This window comes from Dendrobium catenatum, unplaced genomic scaffold, assembly GCF_001605985.2.
Source record: "Dendrobium catenatum unplaced genomic scaffold, ASM160598v2 fragScaff_scaffold_1347, whole genome shotgun sequence".
Lineage (NCBI taxonomy): Eukaryota > Viridiplantae > Streptophyta > Magnoliopsida > Asparagales > Orchidaceae > Dendrobium > Dendrobium catenatum.
In genome coordinates, this window is record NW_021319809.1 from 227,786 (window position 1) to 245,953 (window position 18,168).

The 18,168-nt window shown below is 36.0% G+C and overlaps 1 protein-coding gene across 5 annotated transcripts in view; it reads left to right on the plus strand.

Annotated features, from left to right (window-relative positions):
- Positions 1–18,168, plus strand: part of LOC110097057 (uncharacterized protein At4g10930) — a 60,166-nt gene that overhangs the window by 34,902 nt on the left and 7,096 nt on the right. For all 5 annotated transcript variants that reach the window (XR_003702449.1, XR_003702451.1, XR_003702450.1 and 2 more), the window contains exons 10-12: positions 6,174–6,285; positions 9,885–11,184; positions 11,294–11,368. Coding sequence is in view for 1 of the 5 variants with exons in the window: in XM_020823276.2 (XP_020678935.1) it covers positions 6,174–6,285; positions 9,885–11,184; positions 11,294–11,368 (1,487 nt within the window). In the remaining 4 variants the exon portion in view is untranslated. The remainder of the gene's footprint in view (positions 1–6,173; positions 6,286–9,884; positions 11,185–11,293; positions 11,369–18,168) is intronic.

Below are 18,168 nucleotides of genomic sequence, written 5' to 3' on the forward strand. Positions count from 1 at the left end.
ATCATCTTATAGAATTTTTCCTGAAGTTTGAGGGGGATTTTTCTTTCACACAACAAGCTCAATGCATTCCTCCACTTCAACCATCTAGTTTGAATTCTACTGTTGACCTCTGAACAATGAAAAAAAAAATCATACCTCTCCGCAAATCCCGCCGAGGCCCTCCGGAAATCCTGCATAAATCCTGTGCATTCGGCGCCGCTCGGTCACTTCTCAGCTATTCCCGCACTCGCTTTGATCGTCGTCTTATTCTCGTCGTTAAAAGGAGACAGAAATGAGAGCTGGGCTCGGTTGGTTTTTCTCAGCTTCTCCTCCCGAAATCCACGAGCTCCTCTCCCGACCTCCCTCTCGTCTCTGTCCGATCCATCTTCACCGACCCAAGCAAAACACCACTCCGATCCCGACGCCTCCAACCAAACTCCTGTTCGGAGCTCCTCTCACACAACCCCTTCCTATCTCCGTCGGCCTCATCCCTTTTCTATCGGATCGGAAATTCCGACATTCTGATCGGAAGCAAGAGCAGAGCTCGCTTGATGTGGAGTCACTTCTCAGCCTCCTCTGTGGCTGATCGACTTCGCTCCATCGTCGACCTTCCTTCCCTGTCGGATCGGAAGTTTCCGACATTCTGATCGTAGACCTGTCAATTTCGGGTTACGGGTCGAACCCGACCCGTAACTGACCCGGCTTTATTCGGGTTCGGGTCAACCGGACCAGGTTTTATAAACGAGTTGGTTTTCGAAACCCGAACCCGACCCGCTTCGGGTTCGGGCCAACCCGACCCGACACGTTTAGGGTTTAGGGTCACGCGAAGTCGAGCGGTGCACGGGTGCAGGCTGGCGTGCAGCGGGCGGGCGACGCGGTGCGGCGAGCGACGCGGTGCGTTGAGCGACACGGCAGCGCAGCGAGCGACGCGACACGCGATGCGGGACGGCGACCGGTGCGGTAGCGCGGCGAAGAGCAGCGCAACGAGCGACGCGGCAGCGGCGATGCGTGCAGCGGGCAAGGGCAGCGCAACGCCGGCCTATGTCGGAGCGAGCGAGGGTATGAAATTCATAATTTTTTAAAAACGCGGTTTTTCGGTTGCCGACCGGCAACCGTCGGGTCACCCGAACCGACCCGTTTTTGCAAACGGGTCCGTTTTTCGGACCGAACCCGACCCGTTCGGTCAACCCAAACCCGAAATTCCGGGTCCGGGTTCGGATCAGGTTTTCGGTCGTGTCCAATATTGACAGTCTATCTATCGGAGAAGCACAACTAAGCTTGCACGCTGTGGAAGGTAGTTCCCCCTCCCCTTTCACGTGCTTCTGCGGCTTGTTCCGGTGAGCAAGAAGAGTTTAAGGGAGGGGATTTTTTATTTTATTAGAATTAATTAATATTAATTAAGTTATAATTAATTCTAAATTAATTATAACTTATTATCTTAATTGATTTTAATAATTTTTAATTAATTATTCTAATTAATTATAATTAATTAATTAAAAGTGATTAATTAAAAAAATTATTTAATTGATTGTAATTAATCAATTTTAATTATAATTAATATAAATGACTCATGCTATGCCTCGATCTCGTGCCAACACCGATAACCCCGCGCAGGTATAACCCTTCTAAACCCTAAAACTTTGAGAACCCGTTTTTGATGTTTGTAACGCGATAAAACTACCACCTATACACGCTTTTCTTAGCGTGGTTGGAGGAAGTTCGTCGCGGTGCTCTCAACAAATCGGGTGATCACTTAAAGTCCCTTCTTTGGAGTTCGTAGCGCACCGGTAAATCGCCTATACACGCTTTTCTTAGCGTGGTGGGATGGGAACCCGGTGCGATGCATACGACGAAGTGGGGATACCAATAAGTACCCGCTTGCGGGGAAACAACTGTTTTTTTTTCTCTTGCAATAGGTACCAAAGACCCATACACTCTTTTATTAGTGTGGTGGGAGATCAAAAAAATACACGGCCACAGTGTCCTAGTCCGAGACCATACACGCTTTTCTTAGCGTGGTGGGAAAGGCCCAATTTCCCGTAGTTTGCCCCTAAACAGGGGAGACGCCGAGATGTTGCCGAAATTTCGGGTGAACACAATTTGAACAACAAAGGACCTGATTGAACACATTTGAACAACAAAGGACTATGCATAACTTGAACTCAAAAGAACAAATGCTAAGAACTTTGACATTGAACTGGAACTATGAAATGAACTTATATTTGGATACAAAGCAAAATATACTTGAATCTAATGAGTTCAAACTTGGACTTAATTTGAACATCAAGTGGATATGATTTGAACTAGTTGGATTCAAACTCAAAATGAACAAATAACTTGTTTCAAACTTGACTTGAGTAGTTGAACTCAAGTAAGGACTTGGACTTGTAACAAGTGAACTTGATTTGAACTCAGACTCGAACTTGAAAAGACCACAGGGGACCTAAAATTTGAACATGCTGCTTGGGCAATAAAGAATTTGAATTAAACAAAGACTCAATCTTGAACTTGCAAGAAGGACTCAGGGGACTTGAACAAACTGCAAAGTACACGAACTTGATTCATATTAAATGACAATGGACTTTTGAATATTCAAATTAAAATGAACAAGGGCATGACTTGAACATTTGAAATATTTGACTTGGACCGCAGAAGACTTGTACTTGAACATGAACTGGACACAAATTTGACTTTGAACTTAAGCTAAATTGAGAATTCAAAATGAATTGATCTCGAACGCAAGGACTACATGGAGCTTGATGCAAGAGAGCTTGAACTCAATTTCATGGAATGAGACTTTAACTTAGCAAATACTCCATGTAAATACTAAGTAAAGACCTAGATCTTTCCAATGAATATCAATGATCAAACAAAAGACTTGCGAATTTCAACTTATCACGCTTATAATTGATGTAACTAATTGCAATAAGCGTAACCTCTTTCACAAGCAAAGATTAAATGAAGAAATGCAGTGTATTTACTAGCAAGTGTAAAGAGAATAGTGGACTGTAGGTGTTCGTCGCCAAATGACACTGCAGGTAAACTGTTATGACCCGAGACCCTCTGAACCAAGTGGTTTTGCCATCAAATGGCACCGCGAAATACCGGTTATGACCAGAGCCAATACATTCCTAATTGGCATCAAATCCTTGAGATATGAATCAATAGGATATGATCGATAGGGCACAAAGCCCTGTGTTAGCTAAGGTGGATTCAAATTTGTCCCCTTAGACAAATATTCACCCCAGGTCTACAAGGTCCCCTTGGACGAAGCAACTCATGGATGCCGACAAAGATTCTTCTGTCAGGTTGGGTCGACTACCTCCTCTGACTAAGTAGACCAGGGACCACGATGGTCCGGGACGACGGAACCATGGGATCTTGATCGGGTCCATCATCCATTCCCCCACCATCCGCTTTAAGTGAAAGTCGTCCCGGACCACGATGGTCCGGGACTACGGAACCATGGGATCTTGATCGGGTCCATCATCCATTCCCCCACCATCCGCTTTAAGTGAAAGATGGTGAAATTGCTATTTTAAATATCAAATTTTCCAAACATCCAAACTCTTCCCAACTTTCAACCAATTTCTAAATCCAACATTTTCAAATACCAATGCCTTAATCGAAAGTTCTCTCGTTATCAGGAGGGGTAATTAACTGTAGAGGCTTGCGCCTATAGGAAACAAGAACTCAGATCATAAAGTCCTCGCAAAATGAGGGAGAAATCTCTGGGTAGTGTCTTATCTACAAACCCATCTGCCTTCCAAAATTTACCCCGGAACTTAATTCCGTTAAAACTCCCATCGCTGAAGAAAAAGCACACACAGTCGCGGCGGGGAGGCCGGGGCTGAATTTTCGGAGCCCACATCTACTAATAATATCTCCATGTATTTCATCATCTCTCTGAACAATAGACTTAAGATAACTAAATCGGTACTCTGATTAATGAGATTATGTTAACAAAGTGAACATAAAATTTAATCTCTTTAATTTTATAAATCTAATATTAATAAAATAAGCCAAACATTATTGCTATACAAATTGTAGATTTTTTTTTTCCGAGAAAAAGGTCAAAATGGTACCTAGACTATTTATTATTTTTTTAATCCCAAAATTTTTAATATATCTAATTTAGTTCATTGAATCCTCAAAATTGATTTGAAGCCCCTTGGTTCCTGAGAGCTGATTCAAAATTAACTAATATTGTGGTTATTTTGGATTATTTTTTAGTAGTTAAAACTAAATTGAATGCATCAGATAGCTAGGACTAAATTGGCCCCATACAAAAAGTTTAGAGACCATTTTGACCTTTTTCTCCATTTTAATTGGTTTTTTATTTTAATGAAGGAGAAAAGGTATAAGTAAGTGTGTATTGCTACACTTAATTGATGATTGCTTGTTTTGAGAGAGACTTAAGAGTTCAGGCTGAAATCATTCCATTTAAGCCATAGCGGGTTGGTTTTAGTTGGAGAGCGACCATTTTGATATTTTCCTCTATTTTAATTGTTCTTTTATTTTAATGGAAGAGAAAGGTGTAATTAATTGCGATTTTCTACATTTGATGTTTGATTGCTTGTTTTGAGAGGGAATTAAGAGTTTAGACTGAAATTATTTCATTTAAGCCATAGTGGGTTAGTTTCAATTTCAGCTGGTAAAAAATCAACCCAAGAGTTTAATTGGCTTTGGTGGGTATTAGTCAGAACTTGTGGCTGATACCCATTCTGAGTTAAAGTGGGACTAACGGTTAATTTGTTCATCTTTCAATTAAATGCATGCAATTTTCTTCTAGAAACACTTTTTTATTGAAGTTAATATAATAACACAACATCAAGCCTTTATTCCACTACGCGGGGTCGGCTACATGAATTATTTTTTTTCATTGTCTTGTTAAGAATCAAATTCTCATTTAAATCTAATAACGAAAGGTTATTTCCAATATTTTCTAGCCAAGTCTTTTTAGGTCTATCTCTACCTTTCTTAACATAAATCAAATCTAATACGTCTGCTCTCATAACTGGGTCATCAAAAGACTATCGTTTTATGTGACAAACAATTAAGGCAACTCTCTCTAATCTTATCTTCCACGGGAGTAGCTCCAATCTTTTCACGTATATGCTTGTTTCGTATCTTGTTCCTAAGAGTAAAGCCACTCATCCACCTGAGTATCCCATCTCTGCAATACTTAATATGATGCTTCTCTTTTAATGGCCAATATTCTACACCATAAAGCATTGTGGATCTCACAACCATCTTATAGAATTTTTTCTTAAATTTTAGAGAGACTTTTCAATCATACAATAAGCCCGATGCATTCCTCCACTTCAACCAACCCACTTGAATTCTACTAATAATATCACCATTTATCTCACCATCACTCTGAACAATAGACCCAATATATCTAAGACGTGTACTCTTATTAATGACTTGATCGCCCAAAGTCACAATCCCTCCACTAGATCTATTAAATACTAAAATTACCCTCCATATATTTGGTTTTTTATCTACTCATACAAAAACCTTTAGACTCTAAGGTTACACTCCATAATTGAAGTTTACCTTCAACTCTCTCTCTAGTCTTATCAACATGAAGAATATCATTAGAAAAAAGCATACACCAGGGTACAACTTATTGTAATTTTCTAGTGAGAACATCCATGACTAAAGCAAAAAGATATGGGCTTAAGGATCCTTGATTGAATCCAACTGAAATAGGAAAATTTTATTGAAGTTAATAATTCATATTAAGTTATTTTGTTTCAATTGTATTTTATCTAACATATTAACATATTTAAAATATACTTGAAACTGAATAAGTAGTTGAAAGTCCAATCCCTTAGAACTTGCTGAACTACAACTTACAAACGAGTCTTAAACCAAAACTAAATGAGGTTTAATACCTTGGTTTTAGGCCGTGCTCAAGATGCTTTACAGGAATGTAACTCTTCAGGGGTTACCTTTTATGAGCATAGGAGTAATGATGTTATTATTGAAATGCACACCTATAAATTAAAAGTAATTGGGATTCACTGAATAGTTTTTATATTTATGGCTTGTATCTTGGTTTTCACTTTTAAACTTTGTCTGTGAACATGAGTTGGTTTCAATATCTTATTTTATGAGTTTTCATAATGTTGCTTTTTTGTACGAATAATGTTATTTTTCATTTTGTATTATTTTTTGATCATTGTCAGTTGACAACATGGTGACAAGCTGTAACGAGGATATGGTGGTTGATATTTTCCAAAAGAACAGGGAAGGTTGCAACTTGACTGAAAAGCCCACGATGAACATGACATGTTCGATGTAGGTGACCTCTTTACTAGACCACTCTATCTTTGTGTTGCAAAGACAAAATGAACTTTGCTAAAATATTTTCCTAAAGATAATTTTAAACAAATATTATTGTGACACTGCCTTTCTTGCTTGTAGATAGATTTTTTGAAGTAGGGTCACTTATTATTATTATTATTGTTTCCACACCTATTACTATCAAATTGTGGTTATTACGATCATGTTGGAGAGCTTGGAAGGGAAAGGCGGGAATGGCTGGTCAAATGTAGTTTAATTCTTTTCAACTAATATTATAAGCCAACAATGACATCATCCAAAATATAAATAGCCTATAATCAACAAAATTTTGTTCATATTTAAACCATCCACAAATTGGTTCTATTTCATACATCTCAACAAATTAACTAAAACAAAATACGTATGTTCTTTAATACTTCTCACCGGCATCTCTTATGTACACAAATCCTTCTCTATCACCTATATAATTTAGATGATCCTTTTCTGAAAAATGGAAGTTTTATATCGGGTTAAATCACACTACAAACTCAATGGCTAATTACAGTTCTATAGTATACAATTTCAAGAATAGAAATAAAATGCAAGCATCCATCATAAGTAATCATTAATCTTTCATTTTAATAAAAATTTGAAGCGTATACATTAGTAATTTTTTTTAGGAAAAGAAAGAGCAGACATCATTTTATAACATGACATTTAGTTAAGTATTTATAATATTATAGCATTTTAATAAAACAATCGTCACATGAGTGTTGTTTAAAATGTGTATTGTTTGAGGCACAACAATTTCTATTTGTTTTTCCAAACAATTTTCATTTTACACACAGATACCTTAGCTTCCCTAGCTAAATGCCAAAAGGGGGTGAACTGCTTCGTTCAATGTGTACATTTATTTCCTTTTTATATTCATTTCATTCTTTTCATCATTTATATATACATTTTAAACTCCCAATGCAGGAGGTTGAAATAAAAATGCATTTTAATCTAACAATTATAGCAACATGAAGTCCTTTTTGCAAGAAAAGAAAACATTCTTTTAGTGGTTCAGTGAAAAAGTTGTATTATTAGCACTATTCAATATATTATTACAAGAATGCATCGCTCATTGCATCATATGGAGATAAGAATTGAGAATTACCATAAAATAAAATAATAATTACTGACTTTAATTTTAAAGATTTGCTTTACCCCATTAATCTTTAAGTTCAACCCCCTTTAATTGAATACTTATAATCATTCTTATGAGATATCCATGCAAATCATTTATTTTCTTCTTAATTCTAATATTTCATATAAGAATCATCCTTTTTTTATTGAACCTCTTAATTTGGTTTACTTTAGAAAAATCAAACTACAAAATTAATTTGCCTCTTCTTCTCATTTAACCTAAATAAAAAATAATAATATTAATATTTTAAATTATTCACTCAACATAAAATATAATAAACTTCTTGCATCCATGAAACAATAACATTTTAATTTTCTAATTTAATGACTACCTTAAGTACTATTTTTTTTTACGGAACTTTCTTATTTTTTTTCTTCTTCTTCCTATCTACCTACCCTATTTTGGTCATAACCTTAGCAAAATTACCTTGAAATATAAAGCTATGCTTAAGGTTTCCATTTGAGTTCATAAAAAATCCAAAATAAATTTGTTAGTGTTTTTGCCTTACCTTGCTTGTGAAGGAGGAAAAGAACAACAACAACAACAACATCAAGCCTTTGTCCCACTACGTGGGGTTGGGTACATGATGTGAAACATACATGTGATGGAGTTACTTTAGGAAATTATAGAGAGCAATTTGAACAAAGTAAGCCAAATTAAAATTATCATTTGTAATAAAAGAGAACCTAAGAATTCTTAGTTTTAACTCGCTTAGGCAACAAAGAGCGACATTCGATTAACCAATCAATTCAAGAAAATGCAAAGAATAATTGTATGCTACGACAATAAACAAGAATCCACGAATTAATAAAGAGAACTTTCACCTTTGGAGCCCATACGCTCAACTAGTCTAGGCTTCAGCGGAAGAAGAGTTTCCACCTTAGAATCGAGGTCGCTCCGAGGAAGAAGGAACCTTGGATCGTCGTTCTTGGATAGGTGGCCGGAGTAGGGAATTCTTGCCAGCAATTTCTTGAAGGTGTATTCGGCGGCCCGGGAGAAGCACGCGAGCTTTGGCGGGCTTGGGAGAATTCGGCCAAGGGAGAAACCATGAGTTGGGTGCAGGAATTTCTGTTTTGGTAGAGGTGGGAGGGAATTAATTTGAGGGATTCAAATTAATCCAAATGGTATTAATGGGGCGGTGAAAGGGGAAGGATTTTGTGGAGTTAAAGGGGTGATTAGGAGAGAGAGAAGAGACCAAGGAGGGGGCCGGCCAAGGGGGAGAAAAGGGGGAAGAGGAGATTAAGCAAGTGGGGTCCACGAAATTAATCTCAAATTTAATAAAATCTGAAATTAACAATTCAGTTTTGGGTAAAAATAGAGGGTTCCTAACTTAAGCATTTAATTGGATTGAATTTGAATTTGAATTTCAAATCCAACCAATTTATTTGATGGCTTAAATTAAGGAGGTGATTTAGGCAACATTAAATGTTAATTAAACCCAACGTTCAGAAAAAACTATCTATTACAAGAGAATGACCATATAAATAGGCCTCACAATGACAAATAAAAAGCAAAAGACTAAAATGCCCCTTGGGCTACAATAGCGACCAAATACCCATAAGGGCAAAAACCGAAAAACATAAAATAAAAATAAACTACTACATAAAATAATGAAAATACAACTCATGCTCGTAACCATCGATCTCCGGCGTCGAAAATGCTGACGATGTCCTCATCAGTACATGAATCCTTTTTAGCCATTGTGTCCTGTTAAAAGTCAAATTCTCATTTAAATCTAATAAAGAAAGATCATTTCTAATTTTTTCTAACCAAGTATTTTTAGGTCTACCCTTTTGACCCTAACATGCAACCAGGAACCTTTGTTGTTCAATTTTCTTGTGGAAAAAACAAGCCTTCATCAATCGTCACATTTCTTCACATGTGCACTGCCCTGGTTGACGAATTCGCTCGCCTACCTCTCGTTACCCTTCTTCTTTGCTCAGTGATGAGATCTCCTGCGTTTCCGTGCTTGCTTTCTCCCCTCTCTTTGTCTGGCTTTCCCTCGTTATCTTACCTGCTTTCTTTTGCTCTCTAATTATCTATCTCCCATAGTCTTGCATGTGGTCAACTCTTCCACCTGAGCCCCTCCTATGTATGCATGAAACAAAACCGGCTCGTTGATTCGTTTTAATTGACGCGGCTGGTTCAATATTCTAATTTATTTTGTTGTTTCTTTTAACTTGCTTTTACAGTGGTGATGCTAAAGAAAGAACCGAATTAGCATAGTTAGCTTGCAGCTCACCTGTCAGGATCTAGAATCCTCTATTAAATTTGTATTTGTTGCAAAGTTTCACAATTTTCAATTTGCAACTTAAGGAATGCAATTTTTTTCCGAGTTAGTTTCAGCCCTTGAGTTGTTGAATAGTTTTAAGATAGGTAAGGATTATGCTTGGCTGTTCTCATACAATTTCTTTTCTCTTTTCAGAAATATGAATGGGAACAATGGTTGCAATAGGAAAAAGGAACCAGAAACTGTATATCCTATGAAGAAACTAAAATTGGATGGAAAATCTAAAACTTTTCCTGCAGGAAATCAATCTGATTTGTCTTCTTTAGATGTGTCTCAAGTGCGCTCAAGAGAAAATAGAGATGCTAGATTAAGATATGCCAAAAAAGATGATGCCGAGGCCCCAGATATTATGAGCATAGTTCAAGAAAGTTATAGCACTTCCCATGATATGCCAGCAGAAATGAAGGCTGCTAATAAATCCATAGGAAAAAAAGATGGTGCTTGTGGGTTGAGAGTGAAAAAGATCATGAGAAGAGTTGGAGAGAAAAAAGAATCATCCATCATAGTTCAAGAACTAGGGAAAGAGATAAGAGAAGTGGTTCAACATAAAGCCTCGAAAGGCGGTGGAAAGAGTAACTTTGATGAAAAGCTTCTGGAAGCATTTAGAGCTGCAATAGTAAGACCAAAGACCAAATTGACAAGTAGGTCTGAACTTGTTCATATAGGAGCAAAAAAGCCTCTTCTTATTAAAGGAAAGAAACGTGAAAATCTTACCAAAAAGATTTATGGAACTGTAAGTGGAAGGAGAAGACATGCATGGGCGAGGGATCTGGAGATTGAGTTCTGGAAGCATCGATGTAGAAGAGCACAACCCGATAAGGTTGAGACACTGCAATCAGTTCTTGAACTCTTGAAAAAGGCTACTGATCCTAACTGGAATAGCTCAATGGAACGAGATTCTCATGAGGAAAGTGAAGACTCCATCTTGTCTAGAGTATATATAGCTGATGCATCTCTATTTCCTAGAAAAGATGATATAAAGCCTCTGTCAGCATTGTCAGGAAGTTCTCAGCTTGATAACCATATTCAGGAAAAGGAAGGAAGCTCGATAAATATTGCTAGGGGTACTTTGAATGATGATAAAAACTCAAAGAAAAATTCAATTCAAATTTCCAAAAACTCATTGCAACTTAAAGCTAACTATTGTGACAGTATAGGCAAAAACATACATTCTTCATGTTTCCCAGGAGAAACTTCAAACTGTAAAGCAAATTCATGCCAAGCAGCAGCAGACCCACTTCAAAGTTCTGGCTCTAGCGGCTCTAAAGACAGTATAGCAACTTCAAAGGAGCATTCTTGTCTATCTGATGCTAAAACTGATAAAAGGAAATGGGCCCTTGAAGTTCTTGCTAGAAAAACTGCTTCAGCAAACTTAAATGCTAATAATAAAGGGCAAGAGGATGGTGATTTTCTCAAGGGAAAATATCCTTTACTAGTATGTTGATCTTCTCCCCATTATCCATGACTTAAAAAAACTGTTTTCTTATTTCATTTCTGCTGATATAATATGCACTGTTTTTTTTTTTTTGATTTATTTTTGATAGGCACAACTACCTCAAGATATGAGACCTGTGCTAGCATCCACTCGGCATAATAAAGTTTCTGGATCTGTTCGGCAGGTAATAATGTATTCTCGCTCATCAACTTCAAGGCTTAATTTGCAATAAAGTTGGCTAGGTTAACTTTATTGTGTTTTTATTGTGCAATATACTGTAAAGTAGATCGCATAAATGAGATCGCTTGGTTGTGCTTCTAAACTGTTATGCCTTGCTGAATGAACTGAATTCAATGAATGGAACTTTTGTAGGATTGGTTGGAAGCAGCCAAAATTCTTTATTGTTATTGACTATAACTATAGACTATAAATACTAGGGGTGCAAACGAGTCGAGTCGAGCTGGAGTCAGGACTAACTTGAGCTTGACTCGCGATCCAAATCCCGAGCTCGAACTTGAGTCGAGCTCAAAAGGCAAGCTCGAGCTCGACTTGTGCCACCGAAAATGAGCTTGTCGAGTAGCTCGATTCCGGGGTTCGAGCGCACAGATGCTAGTTCACCTTCCACGGTTTGCACGCGTAGAGGCTAATTCACCTTCCGTGGTTCACACACGCTTTTCCTTCTGTAATTCGCACATGCTTCGCCAGCTCACTTGCCACAGTTCGCCAATTTGCACGTGCAGACGTGCTTCGTCAGTTCTTCTTCCACGCTTTGCCTTTTATGCTTCGCTGGTTTTCCTTTTGCTTTCTGAGCTGCTTGACAAGTAATCGAGCCGAGAATCATGTGGATCAAACTCAAGCTCGATAATCCAACAAGCTCGAAATTCTACTCTAGCTCTAGCTCTAGCTCGCAACTCGATAAGCTCGGCTCGCGAGCTTGATTAATGAGTCGAGCTCAAGTCAGCTTGACTCATTAAGCAAGTTAGGTGAAATGATTGGATCATTGAATGTTCAAAAATTTTGTGTCCATTACAAAATTAGAATTCTAAAATCTTATATTTAGCTTTCAAATAAGGAACACCCAAAATTAGGCTTTTTGTTTTAATTGCAAAATATCAATTTGGTAGAACATGCACTTTTTTATAATCTATTATTTTAGGGGGCATGCAGAATGATTTTGAAACCTTCGTAGATAATGCAATCCATTTAAGTTAATTAAGTCTATATTTGAGGTTATACATCATTAGAGAAATCAAGTGAGATAATTGTTATGCTACATTTTGAACTCGTCTAATCAACCATTAGACCGAATAACGGCAGATAATAACCTATTTTTCATCAACAAATTTCTTAGCTTGTCTTTCTAAATAGGATTGAGAGTAGAAAAATAAATTGCGTAGATCATCTCAAAATATCTTTCTTATCATTTAATATCTTTTAAGAGATTCATTATAATCAATGATATAAAAACATGCATAATTTAAATCATGAAAATAAGACAGTTTTTGATAATTTCTTAAAAAATTATACATATAAGAAGTTTTTAATTTATATAATGTACATTCATTTCTTTATTATATCCACGATTATATATCCATCCACAATATTAAGGTGCATGATAAACTAGGTCATCTACCTATGGTCCCACATGCTCCGTTTTCTTTTTTGAAAAAATGGCATCATAATATTTGATGAGGTAAACTCTATGTGGGATAAATAATTTAATATAAATGTCAAACATACAAGATAGAAATAATATGCATTATGGTCTTTTGAGTTAATGAGAGTATTTTTTATTATAGATATAGTTAGCTTTATGGAGTGAAAAACTAAAAAGAAAAAAGACTTTCTTTTATACTTAAATAAATATAAGACATAATTTTAAGTAGTATGAATATTTGTAAGAAAATGAAGTATACATGCCAAGTTTTAAATCATCAAGTGCACCATACTTATAAATTATTTTTATGAAATTTCTTGCCCACTTTCATTTTATTTTCATTATTGTTAATTAATCTTTAAAATGTCATACGAGGCATGTAAGCTTTTGGTATATTTATATCATTACTAATCTCTCGGCCTATCATTTCTAAAAAGTACTGATAAAGATTGGACAATCCAACATAACAATTATCAATAGCCCCTTGATTTTATCATTAAACCTTATAGTATCAACCTTTTGGTATCGAGAGTTGAGAACTATCATTTTACCCATTGAAGTTCATCTCGTCAGAATTTTTGCTCTTCATATGCAAGGTATCATTATATGCTAATCTATCTCTCACATGATATGTAGCACTCAAATTTTATAGCACTATAGCAATTTTGTACTTTAGGTAAAATCGAATCTACAAATGCCAGTTAACAAGTGATAGTTGTAAGGAAATTATTGAGAAGCAATAATTTACTTATAAACCTTATCCTAAACCTTATTTTATATTCAATTCCCTTCTTAAAAGCTGCATGAGGAAGAAAACTACGTGGGCTTGTGTTACGCCGGCCCAGGAGGGGCCGGTTGGACCGGTCCTACCTGGACCGGTCCATGTTTACTCGCGACGGAACCGCGAGCGGGAGGCGGAACCGAGCGGGCGAAGCGAAGCCGACGGGGGCCAGGGAAGATTTTTGGGAGGGAAATTTTGAATGCGATGGGCTGTTTAGACATTTTGTAAAACTCCTTTATGGTTAATTAGGGGTTTTGGGTGTGAATGAGGGATTATCTTGAATTTGTAATCTCTTGGAGTTCTAGGGTTTCTTGTTTGGGCTCTTGGCGTTGCCGGAGATTGTTGGAGAGTTGTTCTTCCTCTCGAATCGAAGAACATTGTATCTTTCTTATGGTTTTTGCTTCTACTATTGAAATACAATAGTTTTGTGCAATTTCTTCTCAGATTTCTCGCGTTTTCTTCCTGTCTTTCCCTGTTTCCTGGCTGATTTCCACTGTGGACAGCAGTTTGGCATTGGTTCTTCTTGGTTTTGGGTAAGAAACACTTGGAAATCCAAGTGTTTCCTATCAAATTGGCTACATGAATTTTTTTTTTTTTCATTTTGTCTTGTTAAGAGTCAAATTCTCATTCAAATCTAAAAAGAAAGGTCATTTCTAATATTTTCTAACCAAGTCATTTTAGATCTATCTCTACCTTTCTTAACATAAGCCAAATCTGATATATCTATTTTTCTAACCGGGTCATCAAAAGACTGCCGTTTTATGTGACCAAACCATCTAATGGACTCTCCCTAATCTTATCTTCCATTGGAGCTAATCCAACCTTTTAACGTCTATGCTCATTTCATATTCTGTCTCTACGAGTAAAGCTACTCATCCACTTGAGCATCCTCATCTCTGCAACACTTAACAAAGAATTAAAAAAAAAAAGAAGAGGGGAGGAAGAAGAGAAGAGAAGAGAAGGGAAGGGGAGGGGAAGGGAAGAGAAGAGATGAAAAGGAAGGGAAGAAGGAAATAAGAAGAGAAAGGAAAAGAGAAGAAGAAAAAGGGAAGGAGATAGTAAAAGGGAGAAGAAGAAAGAAGAAGAAAAGGGGAAGATGAGAAATCAAGACTTTTGGTAATAATCCTAATTTAATATATTTTTCACGAATTGAGTTTTGATTTGATTTTATAAGGATTGAAGGCTTGAATGGGGAGAAATCAATTTGAGGTAAAAATATTATTTAATGCAAATGAGCTAGTTTCGATAAGGAAAATTAGGAATTTATTTTAAATTGTGAAATTTTGTCTTATTTGGTTGTTTATAAAAGAGCAAAATGTCGAGTTGATAGAATCAGGATATTCATCCTGAAGACGATCTAATATTTTCATGTTGCATACTCAATTTCTAATTTCAGGAGCAAATGTTTCTTAGGATTTAATAATTATCTAAATTCTATAATTTCATTAAATTATAAGTAGTTATTTTTTCAAATTCAGCATGTTATGATAATTTTAACAAGTTTAATGAATTTTTATAGGATCACTTGTTTAATGAAATTCAAGATATTTTTAAGAAAGAATATTTAAATAACTTATTAAAGTCCATAGATGTTGATTAGCACATATCATGTCTACCCTTGACACATGTTAAATAAATCAAGTGATAACATGTGAATATTAATGCTAAGCATTGCAATTTAAAATGTTAATGTTCATGATATTAAATTGAACTAAGTCAATGTAAGGTCATGTTATGTGGGATAGGTTGACAGATTATGATGACATGCATGAGAGGCAAAAGTTCTAATGAGATGAGCCTTTATAGAAGAAAAAATATCCGACTCTCGACCATAAACAATTGATATTATAAGGTTCAACCTTGAGGTTGAGGTGTTATCAATATTTATATGTTGGACTATCCAAACTTTATCAGTAGTTTTTAGAGCTTACGGGCTAGTAATGACTGATGACCAATGATAAAAATGTGCTGAAAGAATATATATGATATTTCTACATAAATAATGAGCAGTAATGAAAAATGAAAATAAAAGCTGTGCTAGTAAATTGGTAAGTAGAGTGCACTTTGTGATTTTGAATTTGACTGATGTATTCCATTTTCTTACATATATTCCATTTGCTTAAAATTATGTCTTTTATTTATTTAAATGTTAAAGTGAATTTGCTTTAAAATATATCATTGTGTTAAGATAATGATGTCTATAATTAGAAATGCTCATGCTAGTTCAACAGACCAGCATGTATATCATTACTTATATTTTGTATATTTGAGCCTTATATTTAAATTGTTTATCTCGCCAAATGCTTAGCTCATCAGATATTATAATGACTATTTAAAAAAAAATTAAGGAGCATATGAGAGTATAGACAAATAACCCAATTATCTTGTATCTCAATATTATTGATCAATTTATAATTATGGAATGTAATATAAAAAATGAACGTGATGTGAATTAGAGACTTCAAGTATGTATAAACTTTCCATGAAAGTTGTAGAAGCTATGTAATCAATTTTGATTGTTTAAATTATGCACGCTTCCATATTAATAAGCATGATAAATCTATTAAAGGAGGATATACAATTTCTGACAAACTAATCCGATTAATTTTCCATTTACTCAAACTAGGGGGGGGGGGGGAGGGGGGGGGGGGTGGGGGGGGGGGGGGGGGGGGGGGGGGGGGGGGGGGGGGGGGCGTGGATGCAGGGGCTCTTTCCTTGCATTGAAAAGGCTTTAAGTTAGTGTTGTTTAGCCCTTTAGGAAAGCATCTAATGCTTTCTGGTCAGTGAAGTCTGAAACATTATTATGCCAAATGGCAGCAGTGGTGTCAATTGATTGTATTGTTTGCCTAGCTTACTGCTTTAAATCTAGTTTCTTTTTATTCAAACTTAAAGCAACTATAGCTTATTTTGGGTGGGTACATAAAGCTGTTGCTATTTATAGACTGCTAACTCTGATGCCTCTATTGTAATCAATTTCCAAGCTGTGTACACCGGTAAGTAAACTTAAATTCAGCATTGCACACGTTTTTAGCATCATAATCATTTGAGTTGTACTACAAGAATGACGAAGAGCAAAATCAGAAAAGAAGCGAGTAGTACTAAAATCATCAAAAGATCGGGAAGTACATTTAAAAAACCTTCTATCTTATCCTGGTTTGCGAAATCCTATCAGTGAATATATTTCTAATATTCAATATTAAGTTTGAAGGTCGTACTTGCAAAGAGGTTCATGTCTTCCACACAATCATGAATTTCTTTAAAAAAAAAAATTAGGCCCCCTCTATAAGAAGTTTCTCGCTCTGCCATTGAACCTGAGTTAAAAGAAAAGTTAGGAGATATGTTGGTAGGTAATGAGTTTGACTAGATTGCCCACCTCTTTTATGCTTTTTGGTCGACTGAAAAAGGGTTAAAATGGGGCGTGATATATAGTGGTAGCAAAGTAAGGTTTGAGTTGCAGATTACAACAAAAGCATAAGTGGATTTAGAAGTGAAGCTATGAATGTGATTAAATTTGGATATGATTAATACAAAGCTATATGTTAGTTAATCATATTGAGGTGGATGATTTAGCTGAGTGTTAAAAGTGGCCTATGCCTAACAAGATCATCCTATAATAATTTGTAAAAAAAATTTATATATTTATAGATAAACATGCTTGAAGCAATATTAAGAAATAATGAATTGTCAGTTGTAATGGCTAGTCACGAAAACATAAATGCTTGTTGAGTATAATACAAATAGAAGTGTAGTTCCGAATAAAACAAATAAGATCAGATCCAAAGAGTTACATGAGATTGTGAATCTGATTTCACTCGTGGTCGCCAAAATGATCTCTATTAAAAAATCTTCTACAAGCAGTGGAGCAAGATTTGAGTTTAGCATTGAAACATACTAGCATTTGGGTGCAAGTGATTTTACTGTTGCTGAAGATTGGTTGTTAAAAATTGGAAATTTATTGAATAATATGATTTTCCTTTGTAATAGAAGGGTATGCTTGCAACCTTTGAATTAGAAGGAGAAACCGAGAGATGGTGGCAAGCACAACACTGAGAAATTTGAGATTTTGTTCCAACCCTATCACCTTCGTGGATGACGCCTCCATCGATTTTGTTAGTCGACTATTTCCACTTCTCTCATTGATTATACTTCATTCAGAATCACTCATTTTAGGTCCTTTTTTTACCTTCAACTTTATCAACTCGATCTTATAGTCGTTTGAGCTCCATATCTCCATTCCCAACTTGATCCTCACTACCCCACTCATCAGCTGCCACTCAAGTTTTGACACGATTTTAGAGCATCTTTGTTTATCTATACTCATATTGCTTGTACTCATCATCAATCATTTGTTGAAGCTATTTGGGGGATGAAGGTTTTAGGATTTCATTGCTTACCGTCTAGCCATTTCCCTTTTATTTTTTCAGTAAGGATTGGACCTACCTCAACACAAGCATCTCTTCATTTTTCATGGAAATCATGTTCTTATTAGTATTCAAGATGAACTTTTTTAGCTAGCAATTTCTTTTTTGCTGTTATTAAAAACTTT